This window comes from Cygnus olor, chromosome 3, assembly GCF_009769625.2.
Source record: "Cygnus olor isolate bCygOlo1 chromosome 3, bCygOlo1.pri.v2, whole genome shotgun sequence".
NCBI classification, from domain to species: Eukaryota; Metazoa; Chordata; class Aves; order Anseriformes; family Anatidae; genus Cygnus; species Cygnus olor.
This window is the reverse complement of record NC_049171.1, coordinates 49,628,270-49,651,572: the sequence shown is the minus strand read 5'-3', so window position 1 is coordinate 49,651,572 and position 23,303 is coordinate 49,628,270. Positions and strand designations below refer to the sequence as shown.

At 37.4% G+C, this 23,303-nt stretch overlaps 1 protein-coding gene across 1 annotated transcript in view; it reads right to left on the bottom strand.

The window, feature by feature from the left end:
- SLC16A10 (solute carrier family 16 member 10) overlaps window positions 1-23,303 on the bottom strand; it is a 70,046-nt gene that overhangs the window by 9,618 nt on the left and 37,125 nt on the right. The window contains exons 2-3 of the mRNA XM_040553860.1: window positions 22,366-22,510; window positions 18,661-19,099 (exon numbers count right to left, since the gene is read on the bottom strand). Of these exons, the coding sequence (XP_040409794.1) occupies window positions 18,661-19,099; window positions 22,366-22,510 (584 nt within the window). The remainder of the gene's footprint in view (window positions 1-18,660; window positions 19,100-22,365; window positions 22,511-23,303) is intronic.

Below are 23,303 nucleotides of genomic sequence, written 5' to 3'. Positions count from 1 at the left end.
GACCAGAGATCTGGGGGGACCCCGGCACATGGCAGACACAAAGGCCAAAGCACTTCCCTATGGGTTTTGCCTGTCCTCAGTAACATACCAAACCTTTCACACTTGTTAAGTTGCAAATCTAATTTGTCCACGTGTAGCAGAGGCCTGCAATTTTGCCTGAGCCAACCAGTACAAATAATGCAGCTCTAGAGGCTTAGGAGATAAGGAAAGCATTCCGAAGGAAATCTAGGATTACATATCTCTAAATAGAAAGTTATGACAGAAAATCTGCCACACTTACAAATTATGAAGGCTATGCATCTATAAATAAAAGAATCAGCAAATTATTAAGAGTTTTACACTTACTTTTTCATTATTCTGATTTTAGAATACAGATTTTTCCCAAAGGAAGTTGAAATAATTTTTTTTCCACATTACAGAACGAAAAGTAGAATTAAACTGAAAATTTTCAAGATTTGCCAGACTAGCACAGCTTCTTCACTGTTTTAAAAGAAGTTATCTTTGTATCATTTACCAAATCAAGATACAGAACATGGATAACAGAATTGAATACCTCCCTGGCACCGGTGTTCTACCTTACACCATTGCTCTCTGTATCAGGGTAACATATACACAGATCTTACTGTCCAAATTCCCATTACTGTTAGGATGAGACTAAAAGAAATAAATTAGCTACTAAAAAATTAACCACTTGGCAGTGGCTGTAAGGGTTTCAGATATACTATCTTGGGTAACTCTCCATCCAGACAAGACTCAGACTTTGCTAAGATCTTCCTTTCAATGCATACGTTTCAGCTATGTTCATGCACTGAATCAGTGAGAGAGAAAAATCTGAGTACAGCTCCAGTTCTTTTTTCCGAAAACAAAGAACCAGAGAATGCAAATTTGAGAGAAATAATAAACTAGTAAGAAATTATTCTGTCAGCTGCTTTTCTCCTGTGTATATTCCATTTTGGGAATTCCCAATCAAGTAAAGCTTTAGGAGGTTAAATGCAGTGCAATCTCTTTCTTACTGAAAGAGAGGGCCAACAGCAATATATAACCTATGAAAGTTTGAGCACAATCAAAAATGTAGCATTTTCTTCAAACAAAGCAAGTCCTGATGTCTGACACTACCCTTACACTGGTTCTGAATGAAAGAAAGAAAACATTTACAGAAACAGCTGTTACTGTATGCAGATTGGAGATAATATTCCAGTGAAGTCTAACTGCTCCAAATTAACATTTTTCTGAAGTAGCTGGGAAGTTCTTTTGGTTTTGATTTTTCTTCCCCAGACATTAAAAAAAAAAAAAGTCTACACAAACAAACTTTTCATTCTTCAGGCTTTCTAGAAATGCATGAGTCCTATAGATGTCCAAGCACAACGGTGATTCCTTGGAATGCAAAGTGGTGACCCATGACTATAAGTAAGCAAGACGAAGCTTTGCATGAGGTGCCAGGTGAGGCTAAAACATAACCTTACACACACAATCTATGATCAGAGACTAATCTATCATAGTGGCCATCCCACTCCGTATGGGATCCACCCTGAGATATAAACTAATATTCAGAACTGTTTCTTTTCTTTTCTTTTTTTTAAGTACTAATTGGCCCTCTTAGCCAGATAACAATTTCAAATCCAGACACCCCAAATAACTCTAGACTTGCATAAAGCATGAAACTCAGTGATCAGTCTAGACACTGCAGTATCTCCATAATCTACTGATTTGTCCATCTGTTTCTAATATGGCATTCAAAAACCCATTCAGTATTATTAGAAGACACGATGGCCTTGAGCTCAGATTTTCACAGGAAATCTGATTATTTTTTGGTATTTGAGCTCAGATTATTTGTTCTTTCAAGCTGGAAGGGCAAGAAAGGCAAAAGACAGCAACAAATTAAGAGCACATCCAAGTAAAGGTATTAGCAATTGACAGGCCACGGTTGGAGCAAGTATAAATGGAAAAAATATACTGATATTCATCTTCAAGACTAAAACTAGATCTTCAAAATTTCAGAAAACTAAATGATTGTTTCTTTCCTACATCATCTGAGGAAAGAACAGCCTTACTGATGATGCACAGACCTTTCTGTTCTGTTAGTGCCATCACACAGAATCCTTCTTTCAATGAAAGAACCAACCACATGTCTGAACAAACTGATTCCTTCAAAGGCCTTGAGTGCCTAAATAAAGATTTATCAAGAACTTTGCAATGAGCTGTCCTAGAAGATTGAAAGTTTTGGGGTGTGCTGAAAAACAAAACATGAAATAATTCTAGATAAATCACTGTTTGTTCTATAACAAAAGAACTCAACACACACACACAAAAAAAGCAACTTGGTTCCCAGAGAACTGTAAAATAATAAGCACACGGAAGATCATTTCATGCAAATACATTTCTGATCTAGACTCTGATGAAATGTTTACTGCTGAACCAAAAGCTCATGGACCAGCAACTTCTGAAATAATCTTGACTCCTGAACATCAACTGAAATAGTGATATTCATGCCAGTAAGCATGAAATAGCACTATTAATACCTAAACATAGAATGATAGCACTCCCATAAAAACATATCTGAGATAAAGTTTTTTTTTTCTTTTTTCATTTTTGTTTTAATAAATCAAGTGTCTTCACCTGACAAAAGTATGTGTATATATATGTTCCTGGAAGAGACATTCCCATTTACATATTTGCCACAACAGTGACACTTCCTCTTTCTACCTCTGGCCAATTTAATCTACATAACAAAAAAGGAAAGAATACAAGAAACAAGGTGATTATTACATGACAACCAGGAAATTTTCTATTATTCCACCAAATAAGGCAGATTAAACAGAATAATCCATACACTATAATGATTCAGAGTATGTTGAAAGATGGGGGATGTTCAGACTGAAAAAGAGAAGGCTCTGGGGAGACCTCATTGCATCTTTTCAATACTTCAAGGGGGCTCATAAAAATGAAGGGGAACAACTTTTTCTTGGGTAGATGATAAAACACGAGGGAATGGTTTTAATCTAAAAGAGGGGAGATTTAGATTAGATGTTAGGAGAAAATTCTTCATTTAGAGGGTGGTGAGGCACTGAATGCCCCATCCCTGGAGGTGTTCAAGGCCAAGTTGGATGAGGGAGGTCCTGGGCAACCTGATAGTGAGTGGTATCTCTGCCCATGGCAGGAGGGTTGGAACTAGATGATCTTTAAGGTCCCTTCCAACCCAAAGCCATTCTGTGATATGATGATATGTACGTTCAGTTTTACTCGAGATTTTAACAGTTAACAGGTTAACTCTTTGGCCTATTTAACATAAAAAAGGCTAAGAATTCAGACTAGATGAAGAAAAACTTAGGTTGAAAATCACAGTTAGTTTTATTTTGTTTTCCAAAATAGCTAGTCCTGAAGAAGTTTGCCACCCAAAATAGTATATTTTTTTTTAAATTTCTGAGGAGATGTTAATATTATCTTTAAGAACATGTGGAGAATGAGTATCATCTCAGAGATCAAAACAGGCAACATATGCATAAGGCTTACAAATTGGAGACAACAAGGCAAGGGTCATTAACCAATAACCATTTTTTCACTTATTAGAGTCACAAAGGTTAATCATTTTTAAAGCAATTAAACCACGTCTCAGGTCTTGAAAGGGTGCATGCCAGCAAGGAAGGCCCAAAAAAATATTCAGGGAATGGTGCAAGAAAACACGCTGGGGTCTGAGAGTAGCCTGAAGCAGGAGAAAACCCCTACACTTGCAGCATAAGATGGTCCATGACTTCTGCTCATTCCCTCTTCAGCTCCACTTTCTCTCTCTCAGGATATTTTCATGTCCCGTCCCCCACTAGAAGCTCCTAGCTTCTGGAGATGTCACCAGAGACTGCATCCCATTGGATCGCCAAGAGACAGCTTAAAGAAATGGGCACAAAGAAACTGATGGATTGTCCTGGCTCAAGCAGCAGCAAGACAGAAAAGGCACACACATCTCTGGGCAAGCTCACAGTGACTGGCAAGGATGAGGAGTAAAGCCAGGATATGCAAGAAGTGTTACATATACCCGAGGAAAGAGAGTTAAATCTTTGAATAACTTAGCCTTTTTCTAAAATTGATTCTCATTTGTGACTACAGCCCACAACTTACAATCACAGTTCTACAAGTTCCTTGTGGCCCTCATCCAGCACTTCCTAAACCTATCTTACTCTCAAAACTGAACTAGCCACTATGTCTAAAATTAGCTACTATCAGCAAGTCCTAGAAAGTTACGGGTCAAGCACATTTAAACAAACAAACAAAAAAAAAACCCTATGCTTAAACATCTAACAGATAACATCCCAAGCTAGGGATCGACATAGATTCATCAAAAAAAAAAAAATCATGTCAAACAACCTTAATTTCTCTCCACTACATGGTGGGCAGCAAACTTAGTCGAGACAGAGGTTAGATGTAATTTATCTTGACCTTGGCCAGAGTTCTGAAATTCTCTCACACACAGCAGTTCTCATGAACCACTTTGGGATACATGATTTAGATTAAACAACTCTAGATATGGATGTTCAACTGTTTGGAAAAGCTGTTCTTGAAAGAATAGTTATTAGCGATTCATTGTAGAATTGAAGCCTGCCCCAATCTAACACTATTTAACATTTTCATTAATGATGTGGACAGTGAAGTAGAGAATGGTTACTGAATCTGCAGATTACATCAAATGAGGGAATACTTGCAGGTACTGTGAAGAATGACAGTTTCAAGATGATCTTGGCATCCTGGCATCCCAATCAAGTAGTGTGAGTAGTGTGAACTAAATATGACTAATTTTCATAAAAAATGTATGAGGTAAATAATATTCAAAAAACACTGCTTGAGATTTAAAAAAAAAAAAAAATCAGATCGATGAAAACAAGATGGGAGAACGACCTGGCAACAGTTCTTCAGAAAGGGACCTGAAAGTTTGGCAGATCAAGTTTCAACATGTTCCAATAATGCCATTGTATTGCAAAAATAATAGACATGTCAATTCATAAGGCACATGGTGTGATCTTCACACCCTGCTCTGTACCAAGGCCTCAGTTGGGTTACATCCAAGTGTAGACATTACTCATAACTGGGTAGCCCATGGTTCTCACAATGAGAGTAAAGGCTAGGGAAAAAAAAAAAAAAAAAGTATGGAGGAAAGGAAAGGAGGATGATGGGCTTAAGCTACCCCAAAAGAAAGTTAGGTTAGGCATTAAGAAAACCTTTCCAAACGTGGAACAACTGCCAACTAGCAGAGATTGAAAGCAGCTATGGAGATTTTTAATACTAGTTGAGCTATAGTCGGATATTAGTTAAACATTAAATTGGGTAAAGTATTGTGATTCCCCCACTCTTATTCTTGATGAATCAGTGAAGTGATTTGATGGATGTATATAACTACAAATACATACATACTGAATGTTATAACTTGAAAAGTTTGTTTGTTTAAGCTCTGGCTTGGTAAAATTCTGCTGAACACTTGATTAGTAATAAGCTTATGATTGAAGGAAAACATTTCCTGACATCACATCTCACTTACATTTTAGAAAAACAGTAATTCTTTTCAAATCCTTGTAGCATTTACTAATGTGATAAATTATTCTATATCAGGTTATAACTTGTCTAATTAAAAGCAAGCATATTATATGCTATGCTATGATTAAGAAATTATGTTATTCCAAAACAATGGATCAAGATATCCTGTACAAATATCCAGTTACAAGAAAATACTTTCATAATCACTGATGATTAACGCTGCATGCACTGGGCCTATTAAAAAACACTTAGGCTAATTGTTCTAAGCATAATTTACCATGGATTCTCAAAGCAGCTAATGGGAGTGAAACTTACAATATGGACTAATTTTGTTTAGCATACTTAAGCAAAACTGTAATATGGTTCTGCTGCTACACATCCAGTTTTAGTCTTCCTGGACTTGAAAGAAAAAAAAAGAAAAAAAAAAAGTAGATCTGTTGTATTATTCTGTCTAATATTGATTATGCCTTGGCCTTGACTTCCAAACAAACAAGGTCAAAAGGACTAGTCAGTCAAGTTAACAATCTTCTAGTTAAGTAAGATGAATACCCCTCAAATTGAAAAACGTTTCTGAAAGACCGCTGCAGGACTGATTCAAGGTCTCTGGAATCTGCCCTATTGAAAAACTAAAGAAGTTCATTATTTCTGTTTCATGAGAACATTCCTGTTTTATAACTGCTTAGACAAGAAGATGACAAAGTGAAACTCTGGAAGCTGGACTGAAATCGGAGTGAAAATAAGTGTTTGCATAAAGCAAAGTAGTTAACGTGGGAACAATTTATGAATAGTTAAACTAAAGCTTTTATTAAAAGGCCAGTTTCCATTTTTACAAAATAATGCTATTAGCTCAGGTATATTTTTCAACTTAACAGTAGAATTAGAAATAAGATTAACAAGTAAAATTATATAATTAATTTGTGTCAAAATAAAGCAGCTGATTGCAGCGGCTCCTTCTAAAAATCTTGAACATAAAGAAGATTATGTTTTTTACATATCTTGAGGAATAACATAATGTGAAGCTAATTTGATGGAGGGAGTTGACTGGTTAATAAAATATGGATTCATTCATGTACCTACATAAATGTTACAATGCTACTATCTTCTTCTAAGACAGGCTGACCTCCTTAGTCCACACAACAATATTAGGTCTATTAGGACTAGACTCTTGAAACCATAGGATTCAGGTGAGTAAAATCAAACCACATTCTCAAGCCTTCATTCAGCTACCACATAACTTTGCGGGCATCCACAACACTTCAATATTTAAGATCTGCTTGTGGACATGCTCATAATCACCTCAGTTTTGACAGGGCTGAGTGAAGTACCTGTCTCATTCTACTGGGAGACACAGTGGAAAACAAACCACATCTCTCGATAGTCTTGATTCTAGACGGAAGTGCCAAATAATGCTGACAAATATCTACCAGATCAGGGCCCAGCAAAATTCAGTCCAGTAGTTGTATTTTCCTTTAAAACACAGTAAAAAGAGATGATCGTGATAGACTCCCCTCCTCTTACAGAGACACAGCCCTCACTCAGGGTATAGACGTTTGTGTACAGTTTTCTTTCCAGCCTGAAGCAACCTAAAACCACTCCTCCCTTTTCCTAGGAAATACTCTACTCAGTAGTAATGACTTAAAATTTAACTCAATCAGCAGGAAAGAACCTGGAAAACAGATCGTGACTTCACTAGCAGCAGCCAAATGGAAACAGCTAGGTTTCAAGATTTCCTCAAAGGAAAGCACAAAATATGTGAAAAGAAATTCAGAAGTCTGAACAAAAATTAAAGAGCAAAGAGGGTTTCTAGGCAGCTCTTCTTGGAGCAGAAACTGGACACAAAAACTAGTCTGCATGAGAGAAGGAAGGTTCTTCACTTAATTTTGATGAATAGGTTTCTTGACTCTGTATGAGAATTGTACAATAAAAAGTCAATTGTGATCCCAGGTTTCTGGGCATCTATGGAGCGGAAAGAGTTTAATTCAGGCCACGATGCTTCAAGCACCCAAAAAGACAGGAAGCTGAGTACCACTAGAATAGCATTTAAAAAAAAATTATATATATATATACATTTTTATTTTTTTACTCTCTGACTTAACTATATCCTGTCTGATATTAGAATAATTTGTATTATCCAGAAATATATTAAGTAGTATACTATTAGAGACTGATACAAAGAAAATTATAATGTAATTCAGAACTTTCAATCTGCTAGCACTGCACAGGCCAGAAGTTTGCTTTATGCTTCGTTCTTATCCTTCAAAGTCTTTCTGAATATACTGCTACCTAATGTATCTTCTTGCAGTGAACTGTCATTTACTCTCATGTCTGGGAGGAGAGGGAAATACACACGTACGACTTACTCTTTCCAGTTTCTGTTCTTTCTGTACTTACGATTTTTACCCTTCTCCAATATGTACTTGGAAAACAGCTTAAATATGTTTTCATATAAAGTAGGAAATCTTTTTTTTTTCTTTTTTCACTTCCACCACCCCCCAGTGTCAGAAGTAGATGATAAAAACTAAAAAGTCAAGAATAAATACTGCCAGATCAACATTGAGGAATACTGAGAAAGAAAGGGTGCACAGGATAATTACAGAAGTGGGTAAAGGGGGAAAATTTCACTAACCTGGGCAGTCAAACTGCAGCAGATGTTGAGATCTGAAGGGAGATAAATGCAAAGATTAGCAAAGCAAGTAAAGCATGGGGAGCCACTGAAGATTTGAGGTCTCAGAAATATCCTCCTTAATTACACTGTACCCTTACAAAACCAGTGCCTTGCTAACTTTTTTTCTGGGGGGGACAGAAATATGGTAGATAAAGTGGATGAGAAAGGTAATAGTGCTAAAATCAACAGGTATACCTATAGCTTTATCTTCAGATTACCTACAGTATGGAGAAATATCCGTTTGACACAGTTACTTGTTAGTACTAAACATCACTTAAAAGATACTATCCTATCTTTACAAAACATACTAGCGATAACTTCTGGGAAATAAATGATGTAGTAGCCTTTGGGCGAATGAATGATGGAGAAGATCTGAAAAAATGAATGGGTTTCTTGAACAGCAACCAATGAAAGCAAGTGAACATGGTGATGGAGGGTGATTTTTTTTTCCATTTTTGGAGTTAAAAAAAATCCAGATATACCAATCAGATATTAAACACTTTTTACACTTTTTTTTAGTAGCAAACTTGTGACATAATACAAGTGGTTCACAAAACAGAGACAAAACTTACCTTACAAGAACCGAATTTCTTCAGGATGTGCTATGTGTACATACTTTACTGCGGATGTGCATGTATTTTAAATGTTTAAGTTGAGAGCTTTTTGGTTACTAGAGTCCATATATCATACATTGTACTTTTCATCATTCTTTGCACTCAGACATACAGGACAGCATCTATAGCCGTGTTGCCATTTGTCTCCACTAGGGAATCCAGGGCACAGGACTTCAAGGGAGGGAAGAGAGGTGCAGGACTAGGACTGTGCACACAAAATGCACAACCTGAAGAGCTTCAGTTACTGCAAGGTATATAACAACTGTCTACTATGACTCCTCAAGCAGATTCATGTTCCACTGCAGAGAACACACACAGCAGAACTGCCACCACCTAGGCACAGATGACCACTCTTGTGAGGACAGTAACTGAAACACTGGTTTCTCAAATGAGGACTCAAATCTAGAGATGTCACACCTGACAACATTTAAGGAACACAGTATCAGCAGGGTGGCATTGAAGAGTTACCAAAATATTTTTAAGTGTCATTGTGAACAATGACTTGGGTCCTGTGAGCAGTGCATCAACTACTGCAGTGAGATTTAGCCTGGCCACCCCCTAGCTTGTGCAGATAGAGCAGCTCAGATCTACCTGGAGAATGCTGGTGGTCACTATACAGTTTGCATTTTCCAGTATAATTCTTTTTAAGGAACTAAAGCTTTTGCCAGGGGAAGGTGCAGTTTATAGGTGGAAAATAGCTGTCTTTCTGAATGGGCAAAATAGAGAGACTGTATAGTCCCAAATAAATAAGTCCTTTCACAAACTGAATATACACATGTGAATACAGTTTTCAAAATACATAGCAAGAACTTTAAGTTCCTAGGAAAACTGAGTACAGAGGATCTCATGAGAGCCTGGTTTTTTATTTGTGAGTTGCTTGCACAGGAAGATGGTTTGTACTGGCAAGTGTTCCACGAGGCAAAGGTTCAAGCATGCATGAGGACTAGATTGAATTCACACAGCAGAAACAGATCTCCTACTAGCACGAACAAGGCAAATCACTGCTACACAGCTGAGAAAGAGGTAGAGACAAGAAGTCAAAATAGCCGGCTGGTAAAGAACAAGGCTGAAGGACAAATCATGTTGGTTCAATTTAAGAAGGCAGTCCAATTTGGGGGGGGGGGGAGGAGAAGAAGAAAAAAAGTTGAATCACAGGAAAGCAAGGATCTTGCCCTCAGGGAGGAAAAAAAAGAAGAAAAAAATCAAATCTGCTTAGCAACAAAAATCTGCATCATCTATGATCCATATCAGCAAGTTCCCCTGTTCACTATGTTCTTTCTACAGTTAAAAAAAAAAAAAGACTTTTCTTTACTAAAGAGACGGAACAAAATGGGTGTTGTAGCAAAAGATGGAAAGTATAGACCAGAAAACAGCACTATCTTTTTGTAGACAAACTACATACGTGGGTGTAGCAGCTAGATCCAGCAACTTCAAAGTAACAAACAGAGAAGATCTGGAGACAGCCTAAGCCACAAAGAGCACATAACCAAGTCTACTGGAGCTGTCTGATTTTGTGATGAAGCCTGGAAGGTGAATGAGTTTGTTTGTATGCACAAACAAGTTCTTATGACTAATAAAGTACTTTACAGAGACTCCAACCATCCCCATGCCCTTCTCCAGAACAAAAAAAAAAAAAAAGACTCTTATTAGGATGGTGAAGATTTTGCACTCAGATTAGCTTCCTCCTGAGAAGCAGACTGCCTAAATCATTTCATTTGTTGTTGTTTTACTATGACAGGGAAAAAAAAAAAAAAAAAAAAAAAACATTTTGAGTTTAGGTGCCAGTCATCTGTTCTGATGAGATATAACTGAAGCAAATAAATTGCTTTAAAGCAGTGAATTCCCTACACAGGGGAAGGACTATGACCTTTCTCTCTGATCATAGAAAATACAACTGCAGTATCGCCCATAATAATCTTTAAGGCCAGAGCTTATGTAAAAGAATGGATTCTTAAATTCCCAAAACAGTTCACGTTTTGTGGGCACCGTATCTGTCACTAAAACCAGTGAGCTTCTTCCCCCAGTGAACTGCTCACCAGCACTTCTGCCCTGCATGTCAGCAGGAAGTCCCTCACAGAGACTCACTAAACTCTTCCAGAACTTTAAGGCGGCAGAAACTTACCAATAAAAAATACCTGCCTGTTGAACAGTCCAACTTTCAGTGACCCACCTGCACCAGAGATACAGCCTGGCATGTGGCAAAACGCACACTGTTACTGTTGGGTTTCGATCTACAAGACTGAACACAGTCTAGAACTTACTGAGAAGTACACCCTTGCAAACATGGAGACCAAAGAGACCACCATTCATTAACCTTCACTATGCAGAGGGAAAAGGTTTGACTTCCAAGGGTAAAAAATCCTACTGAGCTCCTCCATCAGGCCCCTAAATATTTCACCACTAAGTATTTTCTGTAGAGAAGATCTCTTAATTAGTCAGCTACCTTGAAGACCTGGGTTATAATCCTCAAAGCTGTCAATAATTCAAATGACAAGGACTCTGTACGGTCAATGGTTTTGACCTAGCACAATTTAAGGAACACACCGGGTAGTGCAATGGGAGCGTGGAATCTTGGAAGTCGAGACGTAAGAACCATTCTGTTAATTACACGTCAGTTCACAGATGAACCAGTTTCTCCAAACATTTTGAGAGGAAAGTGAGCGAGTTCCTCTTTTCCAGGAGATTTCCTATTGTAGAAGATATCGGAAGGACAGCTGAAACACCACGGGAAGTAACGCCCTGAGCACCCAGATGAAAGAGAAGCCAAGATGACTAGGCACGCTGGGTGGGCAATGCTGACTCAAACCGGGCCAAGGGCCTCCGAAGGATAACACGGTCAGTCACTTAATCCCTGTCACAGCTGCCTGTGGCTGAGCAGAGCAGGGGATGACTGGCCTGGCAGGAATGCATAACATAACAGGCTCTTCTTCCCAGCTGTTCCTAAGGTCTATAAAAAGAGAAGGCGGCTGAACTAACCACCTTCATGCAGCGTACGCATCGAATCTCTCAACTTTTCCAAGCACAGTATTCCTGGTTTACATACGGAAAAGCACAGCAATACAGAGGACATATATACTATGGTATATTTTTATTTCACAGTGAGAACCAGGGTCTCTCTTTCTACAGTGATCGCAGCTGCACAAACCGGTGCCCACTGCTGGCAGCCAAGATGCTAATCCTTCACCACATTATTGCAGTTTCCCCAAGAATCTGAACAGCAGTTTACCAGCAGAGGCAGCGAAAGACATTTTGAAACAGCGTAAGATGCCAGCAGAACCCAAGTCTGTACCTAACGTCAGTGCTGGGGCTGCTGTATCTTCCTGAGAACACTTTTCATCTGGCCAGCTGCTTTGAAGCCTCTTTAATTCTTAATTTGTGAGGCATTTTCTCTTCCAGTACAGCTGATGAAAATCTTAGAGCAAAGTTCAAGGAGATGCTTTGTTTCTCAGTGGCAGCTTCTAGAACCAGAGGCAATATCCACCTGCTTATTCCAGGAGCTGTGGCTGCACTCCCACTTTCCTGCTCTTTGAAGGTCCAGCTGACCCTATTCCTGATACGTGCAGATTCATAAAAGCAACGAAACACTGAATCTGTAGTATCTATGTATGGAAGGTCATAAATCCAGTATTTAAATCTGGATCCCAAGAAAGATTTTTCCAAGGAATTTGTTGGAAAAAACAGCCAGGAACACACCACATTTTAGACCTTAAATATGAAGCACATAGACACAGAACACATGCATTCCACATAGCTGCTGCTAACCAAAAATCTCTACGTACGCAAGTATGCACTTACGGAACATGAATGTGGATAAACATCAGAAGAAAAAGTCAGATTTACACAGCAAAATAAGAAATAGGAAGCAAAGCAGGGTAAGAAATACTGAGCTCTGTTTCCTGAGCTATGAAACTCAGGAATAGAGTACAGTCAATGTTTCAGTGTTATGCTAACTTTCACATTGCATATCAATTATAGACATTACAAGATATAGCTTTGTATCCAAGTATAATCTTATTTAAACTAAGATAAGCTTAATTTTCAAATAAATCTGGCCATGCCTGAGGAGTACCTATTTTCTTTATCAATAAAAGGTTCAGATTTAGAAACAATCTCAATCAATATGCATTTTTATTATATTGCCTTCCATCCATTTTTTTGTTTGGTTGTTTTCAGGTTTGTTTGTTGATGTTGTTTTGTCTTAGAAAAAAAAATATATTTACACTATTTTAATTATTCAATTAAGTTTTTCATCCTACATTTGAAATACAGGGTTGAAGGTGTCAAGCACTAAAAAAATAACATGACCTATCATTAGCAAAAGCAACTGCTACACCAAACCACATCTTTATTTTAAACTGAATTGATGGAGGTATTGTGAACATCCCAGGACAAATTACTATGGGACTGAAACATTGCACACAAAGTGTTAAGATGATGTTCTCCAGTCCTATTAGTATTGCTCACATTGGCTGACTATTGCTATCAAAAAACAACACAGTACTGGGCCACATTTTGTGAAATGTGTCATTACTGACAGTCCTAAACTCAAACTGAACCTAGCTTAGAAAAGACTATGCAGTGACAACACCCATTTTAAGCAGTATTTATTTTCACCCTGCTAAATAAAGCACAAAAAAGCAAGGGCATCCTTTTTAAACTGCCTAGCATGCTATGTCACATTTTAGACAGAGTTGAACTAACAAGCTCTTAAGAATTAACAATGTATGATAAGAAGATACTTAAAATTGAGAGGAGTAGCAGCCTTTTGATTTAGTAATCCCATGAACTATCAACTTTCTATTCAACAACCTGAATCACTGATAAAAGTATATAATAAAACTGAGTCAAAACCTATGTATACTAATTCTCCTAGCCCAGTTCACCAAAACTGTATGGAATGGAACACCCACTAAGAGAATTTGACCTGAAGCAAGCTGGGTTAAATAAAAGTTCTCCTTTTCTGTTTCTCCCCTGGAAAAGCCAAAAGGAATATGATGTCTATTTCAAATTTAGCAGACGGCTACAAGTCAGGCACTGGTAACTCATGCCAGCTAGCACACCATATAACTTGCTCATTTGTTTAATTTTGGTTACAGCCTAGTTCATGGGAGGTTCTTATATCTTGTTTTAACAGACTTTTGCTCAATCTAGCAAACATGGCGAGGCTGGATAAAATTGTGAAGGCCTGGCTAATTCTGTTATTCCAAAACCCAAAATAAACTTATATATCTTTCTTACCTCCTTCTTCCCAATATGCTTCAGGAAACATGAAAGAAACAGAAATCCGTTCTGGCTTCAGAAGCAGACAGAGCCAGAGATTATTTTACTGACCAGCTGCTGTGCCAAGCCAGCAGGCAGCAGATGATGTGCTGTGTCTGCAGCACACCACGCATGCAATCTTCAGCTCCCCTGGGCTCAACTGGTGGCACACAACTGGTGGGCATGTGGAGCCTGTGCCCGCTTCACCATGTGGCCAGGAGCACCCACATGCTGACAGAAGCTCCAGGTAGGAAGAATGGGACTTGGTAAATACAGGAATCAGGGCTGAGGGTGTTGGGGTAGGAGGGAGGAAGAAACAGGCCAGGTGTTACAGTCAGGCTGATTTAGTGGAAGTCTGGGAGAACTACCTGACACAGGGAAACCAGCTTAAGAAGACGGGTGGTGTTTGAAAACAAAGCTGAAATCCTGATATAAGGTAGTACACAGGTAGAGAAGATGGCTGGGCATAGTTTTCAAGTCGGACAGGCCCAAGGCAGGCCTTCTCAGCAGCAGAAGAAACCCTATTGTTACTTTTAGGAGAATAATTTACAGCTCCATCTCTAAATCTTTCCTGGAGCATCGTATGTAGATTTCTTTTCATTGGGCAGTTGCAACCAGTAGTCTAGCAGCCTGGCTATTGCTAACCATCCCCAACAGCAGAAAAATTTCAAGAGTTATAGCATAATGAAAGCTGTCAGTTGTCCAAAGCATCAAATCCCTTTTCCAGTTTTGCATACAATTTTAAAAACACAGTAAGCCATGGGACAGTAGTAGCTTCCATTTTCTAAAGCAAAGGAAAGTAATTCTTGTTTGGAAGATGCACAAGCAAGTCATTTTTCTTTTCCTTATAGCCTTCAATTTATCTGGAGCCTTTAGAAGTACATTTTTTTTATTCTTTTTTTATCAAAAGCAGACAAAACTAGGTTCAAAAAAATTAAAATAAAATCCAGAGTTATCTACTGGAGTTTAAGTATTTGTGTTGAAGGGCAGACTTCATTCTGTTCCTTCATAGAGGCGTTCTCCAACACTTGCACATTCAGACTTCCAGATCCACAGAGACCTTCTAAAGTTTTAGGGAGTCCACCATGCATACAATGGGACCTGGTAGGTCAGGTAGATGGAAAAGACCTTCAAGATCACCAAGTCCAACAAACCTAGATGATTCTACACATCATTGCCCACCAGCAAATAGTATTATAGTTCTTTACTTATTCATGTTTTCATAAAAATAAATTCATCTTTCAAGTTTCCAGTTATAAAAAATACCTTCTTTTTGAAATTATTATGCTAGTTACCATTTATATGAATGATATGTGTAAAGACAAGAATGAAAGCTAAGCTGCTTCTTGTTTAGAAGGATTGTATTTAAAAACAGTGGGAGCTTAGTATGCATTATTTAAGAAGATTTTCCTCTGGTTTAAAGGAGTAGCAGAGCAATTATACTGTAAAATTGGGTATTTAACAGAAAACTTAAAACAAAACGTGTGGGTTTCAGAGTTTGTTTTTTTTCAGTAGTAAGACTTGTAAGTGAGGAGTTCCTAAAAGTTGGTAGAGCTTCCCCTCTCAAATATAACATAGAAACCGAACTGACTACCAAAGACTTGGTTAGAAAGTTAGGCTTCATTATTCCTCTGAATCCAAAAAAAAGGCATTAAAAGGCATTTAAATCTTTTACTATAATTTGGAGGTAGTCTTTAAAATAATACATTATAAACACTAGAACTATTTAAAAGTAGGTTATCAACCACTGTATTACAAACAGCCTCCATCAAATTTTTTTAGAATCACAAAATATCCTGAGTTGGAAGGGACCCACAAGCATCATCCAGTTCAACTCCTGGCTCCACACAAGACCACCCAAAAATCATCCCATGTGTCTGAAAGCATTGTCCAAACTGCCCTGGGGAGCCTGTCCCAGTGCCCGACCACCCTCTGGGTGCAGAACCTTTCCCTAACCCCCAGCCTGACCCTCCCCTGTCCCAGCTCCATGCCGTTCCCTCGGGTCCTGTCGCTGTCCCCAGAGAGCAGAGCTCAGCGCCTGCCCCTCCGCTCCCCTCGTGAGGGAGCTGCAGGCCGCCATGAGGCCTCCCCTCAGCCTGCTCTGCTCCGGGCTGAACAAACCAAGGCACCTCAGCTGCTCCTCATATGTCTTGCCCTCCAGACCCTTTGCCATCTTTTTTGCAGCCTTTTCATGTACTGGAGCTGTATTTTGCAACCAAAATTTGTGCCAATCTGATATGGAGGGGAAAAAAAATATCAATACTTGTATTTTAGAGGTTCTGCTTGAATAGTCTTGTTCTTCAATTCTCTGGAAACATTAATAGCTGTATCTAATAGCTAACAGTATTCTTGGCTGCATTAGGCAAAGTCCTGCCAGCAGGGCAAGAGAGGTGATCCTTCCCCTCTAACTCAGCATTGCTGAGGACACACGCGGAGCACTGTGCCCAGTTCTGGGCCCCCCAGTGCAAGAAAGTCCTGTACATACAGAAAAGAGTCCAATGGAGGCTGCAAAGATGATCAAGGCACTGGAGCACCTCTCCTTTGAGGAGGAGAGGCTGAGGGAGCTGGGACTCTTCAAGCCTGGAGAAGAGGAGGCTCAGGGGGATCTCATCAATGTGTATAAATACCTGAAGGGAGGGTGCAAAGAAGACAGAGCCAGGCTCTTTTCAGTGGTGCCCATTGGCAGGACACAAAGTAATGGACATAAACTGGAACAGAAGTGGTTCCATCTGAGCACCAGGAAGCACTTTGTTACTGTGTGTTTTACAGAGCAGAGGCACAGGTTGCCCAGAGAGGCTGTGGAGCCTCCCTCCCTGGAGATCCTCAAAAGCCACCTGGAGATGGTCCTGGGCAAGCAGCTCTGGGTGTCCCTGCCTGAGCAGGGGTTGGAGCAGGTGGCCTCCAGAGGGCCCTTCCAAACTAACCGTTCTGTGATTCTGTAATGCTTGCTCTACAACACTTCCCTTTTATTCCTCTGAACAGTTTTATTTCAGAACATCTGTACAGAATCTAACAGCATAAAATCGTAAAGTCATAGAACCATTTAGGTTGGAAAAGACCTCTAAGGTCATCAAATCCAACATAGCACTGCCAAGTCTACCACTAAATCATGTCCCTAAGCGCCACATCTACATGTCTTTTGAATACCTCCAGGGATGGTGACTCAACTACTTCCTTAGGCAGCCTGTTCTAATGCCTCACAACCTTTTCAGTAAAGAAATTTGTCATAGTGAAAAAAGATGTCACAATAGCCTCATCATTGAATTAGACTATTTCAAAGGACTATTCACTGTTTTACAGAATAAGATCTACATATCATTAAAAATTAAGTAACAAGAACCAGCCATGAATAAAAATCAGTTTATAACTGCTCAAAAACAAACCACTGCACATCCCTAGGTATTTTTTTTCTTATGTTAGTATGCATGATCCAGAGTCAGTAACCTAGCCAATGTATTACCAGAACGCAGTAATGCCACCTGCTATATTATACACAAACTGAAGAGCTTATAAAGAGTCAGAAAATTTTGACAGAATTCAAGACATTTATTATCACGAATCTTGTAATGTCATGGATGAATAATAATATTAATGTGATATCACTGTTTTCATAGTGTGTAGTAATTCTACTAGATCATGCCCTTTATCAAATACTCTTGAATGGGAGGATGAGTGATGGTGTAAATAGCACAGCCCATTGCAGGTTTGGTGGTTTGTTTTCTTTCCCCTTTAAGCTTTTTGGTTCACAACACTTCAGTTTAGACAGCACCACCAGGGTTCAAACATAATTCACCACTGTATAAATTCATCATTAACTACACTTCATGTAATGCATCTTCCAGTTGCATCTAAATGTCTTAAAAGTGTACACACAAAAAAGTTCAGTACATGAGTAAGAAATGGTTGATTGACAGATTCCCCACCATCAGAATCTAAAGCTGTAGCAGTTATTGTAAACAGTGATAAAAAACTGTTGAAATGGCAGCTAGACGCCCCAAGATAACAGGGCCAGAAATATGTGCTATAGTGATAAACCACAAAACTAAAGTCTGAGAGACAGATAAATCCTAATCTTTGCTTTTAACAAAAAAAGGAAAATAGCTGATAAAATATAGCCTAAAATGCAATTTTTAACAAACATATCATAATTTAAAGGAACAAAAATTAGAAATCAGATATTTTTCCCTTTTCCTGTTATTTACTCCTTCCTCCCATTATACCTCTAAAATGCACAAGTACCATTGGCAATGTTTGCAGCTTAGTGGCAAAAATAACAAGCAATCCTCCTTATCACTGTTATCTTCAGAATAGCACAGAATACTTTTCAAATGTCTCTTTTCATGGTTAAAGTATTTTACATCTTTCTTTCTATAGAACCTAAAGTTGAGAACAAGGAGCTAAAATTTTAACTGGTTTTGTCTACTAGTTTTGGTTAGAGCCCTGGAATCTCCTTTAATCACAGACATCATCAGAATTAATTTCAAGTTTCTCCCCAAGACATCTTTAACTTAAACGTTGATTCCTATCACTGATCTTAGTCCACAGCACAAAGGGAAATTACAGTACTTTTAAATACATCATATGTAGGAAAAGATCTGCACTTACCAAGTGGACATAAGGCACAAAGTATCCAAAAAGTGCAGCTGGAATCCCAAAAGCCCAGATTCGGTAACTCATAACTTTGAAAACGGAGAAATTGAAAATCTTTTTCTCAGGAGGAAATCTGAACTTGCCCTTCTTTGCTCCCTCCTTGTCTTTGGCATTGGAAATGAGGGGTTTGTACGTAAAGCCAGCCAGAAACAGAATAAACATAAGAATGCACAGGACCCGTAAGGTGTTGAACAGGCCAACAGAATCAATCAAAACTCTCAAGAGGAAGGGCAGTGACACAGTGAACAAGCTGCTGCCAGCAGTGACGATGCCATTCACTAGTCCAAGGCGTTTCTTGAAATAGTGCCCAAGAATGACCAAAGATGGCTGGTACGCAAATGAGCAACCACAGGCAAATAAGACTCCATAGGTGAAATACAGAGGTTCAATGGTGCTATATCAAAAGAAAAGAAAAAAAATTAATGTTTTGTTAAGAACTTATGCTCACATTCAACTACCACATACAAGAGTTTTTCTAATGAACTGACATATTTTCAGGAGTGAGTTAAGAGTTTATATGTACTTGTGGTTGAATTACACTGTGTAGACTTAATTAACCAACTTTTTTTTCTAATAAACATTTCCTAGAACTTCATTGAACACAAGAAATCAATATTATATTTCAGTAGAATTATACCAAGTAGTCTGAATAAAATTTTTAAAATCATTGTCAAGATGAGTTAGCCAAATACAACTTTAAGCATTTCAGTTTTTTTTTAATTATTATTTTTAGTTTTTAGTGTTTGTTTTGTTTGTTTAAATAAAATGATATTGCTTTGACTTACACATTGCTTCCCTGTTCTAGCAGTTTAAACATAATATTTGGTCCTCCTCATGAGCCCAGAAGAATTAAACATTTACATAGCTTATTAGGAAAATAAAACAGCAAAAGCAGTAAGCATTATTAGTAATATTTTTTTTTTCAAGTTTTGGTAATATAAACCATTATTAGGAAATGACAGAATTTTTAGTTATTAGAGTTTAAGACAAATATTCCCTTCTTTATTATATATTCTAAATTCTTTGTTTTGATTCAAATACTGGATAGGCCAAGAAAGAAAAAAAATTAATAACGAAATATTTCAGCTCTTGTTAAGGAGGATCCCCATCACAAGTTTCTCCACCATCATCTACTATACAACATAACTGAAATTAATTAAGGCCATTGCATTATATCACAGACAGACATAAAAAGCTCGTTGTGTAAGAAATCTTAACAGTATGAAGTAACAGTGTTAGTATTAAATTAGTACTCTACTATCGATAATTAAAAGAAAACATTTTTACATTTTGATGAAGGGGCACCAACGTGTGAGAAATATTATACCAACTTTCTGAAGTGAAATGTGATATTTTTACTTTTTTTTTTTTTATATTACGTTTATAAATGAACTATAGGTTCTTTTTTATCTGCTAACACCTGCTTTTAAAGCAGTTGCAGAAAACCAGTTAAACTGTTCACCAATATATTAACCAGTTTATTTATTTATTAATAGTATGAATGCTTTATCTGGCATGTTTCACCACAGAATGTTACCTGCCAGCATCTCTGCATACCCCAGTATGTTCTGCAAGCTTCCCATGCAATTACAGAAATTCTTAGAAAACAGTATTTGATTAACAGGTCTCACACCATCAACTATGGTGTTGTGTGTAATTGTGAAGAGGACTACATGTGTAACATTGTTGCTTTCTAAATTAAACTATCAATTTATAAAACATTATATATGAGGTAGCCAAAAGAAACAATGTAAGAGGGAAAGACTGATTACCTTAAGCAATGGAAAACATCCAAGAAAAATAAAATCAGAAGATATAAAATGAGAGGAGGAACATAATATAGTAAGGACAAATAACTTTTGCTTCCTTTCTGTGGATTCAAACAGTTTGCAGTATGACATACATCAAAAAATATTTTCCCTGCACTGCAAATGCTCTTACATCTCAGCTTCCTAAGAGATACAATTTGTATCAAGTATGTATGTAACAAAAGCAGTAAATCATATTTAAATTTGCCTGCTATATGAAATTTCATCACTTCTAGAACACTTCTATATCTGAACTATACATCCTCAATTAACTGATAACATCAGCATAAATCATTTTATAGTGTAAGTAACATAATAAAACACTAAGAATGCACATTAACTTGTAATGTACTATAATAAGAACTCATCTCTTATCCAAAGCACAAGTGCTCCTCAAATTCTAAAACAAAATCCAAACAAGCTAAAGTATTTTTTTTAAAAACGGTACAAAATAACTTCCTTTTGCATGCAGCTTCTGTGATGTTGTTCCAGTGGATATCAGGGAAATGTATAAAGATAATAACCTTTTCTTCAAAGGCAGGAAACATCTTCCCTTTTAATTTACAGTAATCAGGCTCTGTTAGTATTTATCAGTTACCACAATACTGTGTTAAACAGGGAGAAAAGACTTTTCCAATACATATTCTTTAGTTTTCACCTCAAATGTGGTGACAAGCCTCTTAAAACATATCAGGGAGTAGGTGCTCTGTTTTGTTTGTTTGCTTTAAATAAAACATATTTGCATTTGGATTAACTAAAAAAAAAAAAAGAGAGAGAGACTTGCTCAAGTAGCAAGTAGTAGTTTTCCTTTTCCCATAAATATTATTTATTCCCAGAATAAATAAAAACACAAATCTCAGCACCTAAACCAGGACCACTTGTCTTCTCTTTCAGTAAACTTGTGGGTATGTTTTCACATTAGAGGACATAACCCAAAGTAGATGCATTAGCTCAGGCATCGTGCCATGCAGCACCAATATCCACCCATTCAGGTAACAGACAGCTCACGTCTGTCTGGTTCAGAACACAGGCACAGAAAACACATTTTCACAAGTCTGTTGCTATAGGTATGTTTTCTTCTATGTAGAAAACTTTTCAGAATTTTGCTTTTCGTTTAAGGCTTGTATGCACTTAGCAGAGTCTCTGTTCTCTGCTAAGGGTGGAAAAGGCAGACTGAGAACTAGATGTAACTATAGCTTATTTTGCTACTTTCCTATCTTCACTAACCAGTTTCTGCTGATGACTAAAGTAAGTTTCCTGTTTCCTCATCTTCTACTGTGCATGTCCAACAAATCAGTCACTCGAACTTCTTAGGATTTATTCTGCAAAAGTTACAGAAAATAAAGTGTAATCTGGAGGGAAGAAAAACACCCATCTACTGTTTAAGTATTTTCAGTCACACAAGAAAGAACTGAGATTTCCTTAAAGACAGTAAACTCTAAGCATATATCATTATATCAAGTTTGTCACTATCTTAGGGTTAGGCAACTGGAACAGGAAGAATAGAAGAAAACATTGTTTTGACTGAAACATTAACACCTCCCTGGAGGTTACTGCATAGTCTTGCTGTTGATACATTCATACATAGTAGCTCCTGTTAAATAGGGTGTGCTGTTATGAGGTTAGATTATATGTTTAAAATAATTTTTGAAGTTAAAAGCACCACTTACAGTTTTGACAAAAGTCATATAATTAGAAAAACAGAAACAGATAGAACAAAGTTTCTAAGCTTCACCTAGCAGATAATATAAAGTAGCACTGCTTATTTCTTCATATTCTGCTGATAGGACCAACATAACCTCTACATTGTAAAACTGATAAAAATACTTTGAATGTAAATAAATTCTTTTACCTTACAAAAGAACTTGAAAGGAGTCCAACAAACCCTACTGCAGCTCCAATAACAGCAACTTTTCGACAACCAAACAGGTCTGTGAATATGCTGACTATTGGAGAACAGAAGAAGACCATTCCCATAGAAAGAGAGCTCACCCATGCTGCAGAATAGAAAAAGACAGTGTTTTAGAAGACTGAGTAATTTAAGCTTTCAGCTACTATTTGTTTTAATTCAGAAACACATCACGATACCTAAAACTGTATACTTATATAGTTTTTAAAATACATTTACCTAACATGGTAAAAATTAAAAGCCTGACCAATTTACATGATCAAATGATTTAGACTTCATCAGCTCAAGAAATACAATTATCTACAGAAATTATTATTGCTTTTCTTTTTTTTTTCAACACAATTATTCCACCAGTGACTGAGCAAGTATTCAAGATGATGACTAGGCCATTAAAGATAACTCCACATTCATTCTGAAATATATTAATACATTTCACTTGATTTAATTCTATGCTTCAATGACTTTAAACAGCTAGGTTTGCTGAAAAGTTTAACAAACTTTAATTGCATGGATCTAGATCCAGCTCCAGCTCTACAAGTATTGTTTAAACTATAATTGTTTGTTTATAAACGAGTCTTGAGATCATTAAGACTTAGTTCAGGTGAGTACACTAAAGTTACAAAACACGCTTTTGGGGCTGAATTTCAAGCATACCGAATCACATGCTACAATATCTTCAAGTAACGTAGGTGGAAGAGTATTTGATTCATTTTAAATTAAAAATCAACTTTCTGCTTCACTTTACATAGGCATGCAGAACTGCATCATTTACCAGCTATCATGCAATCATTCTTCTAAATACACTTTAGTGATGTTACACTCAATGGTGCTCCCAGGCCATAAAGGTAAACTATGCTGTTCTAACACAGGATTTATAACAA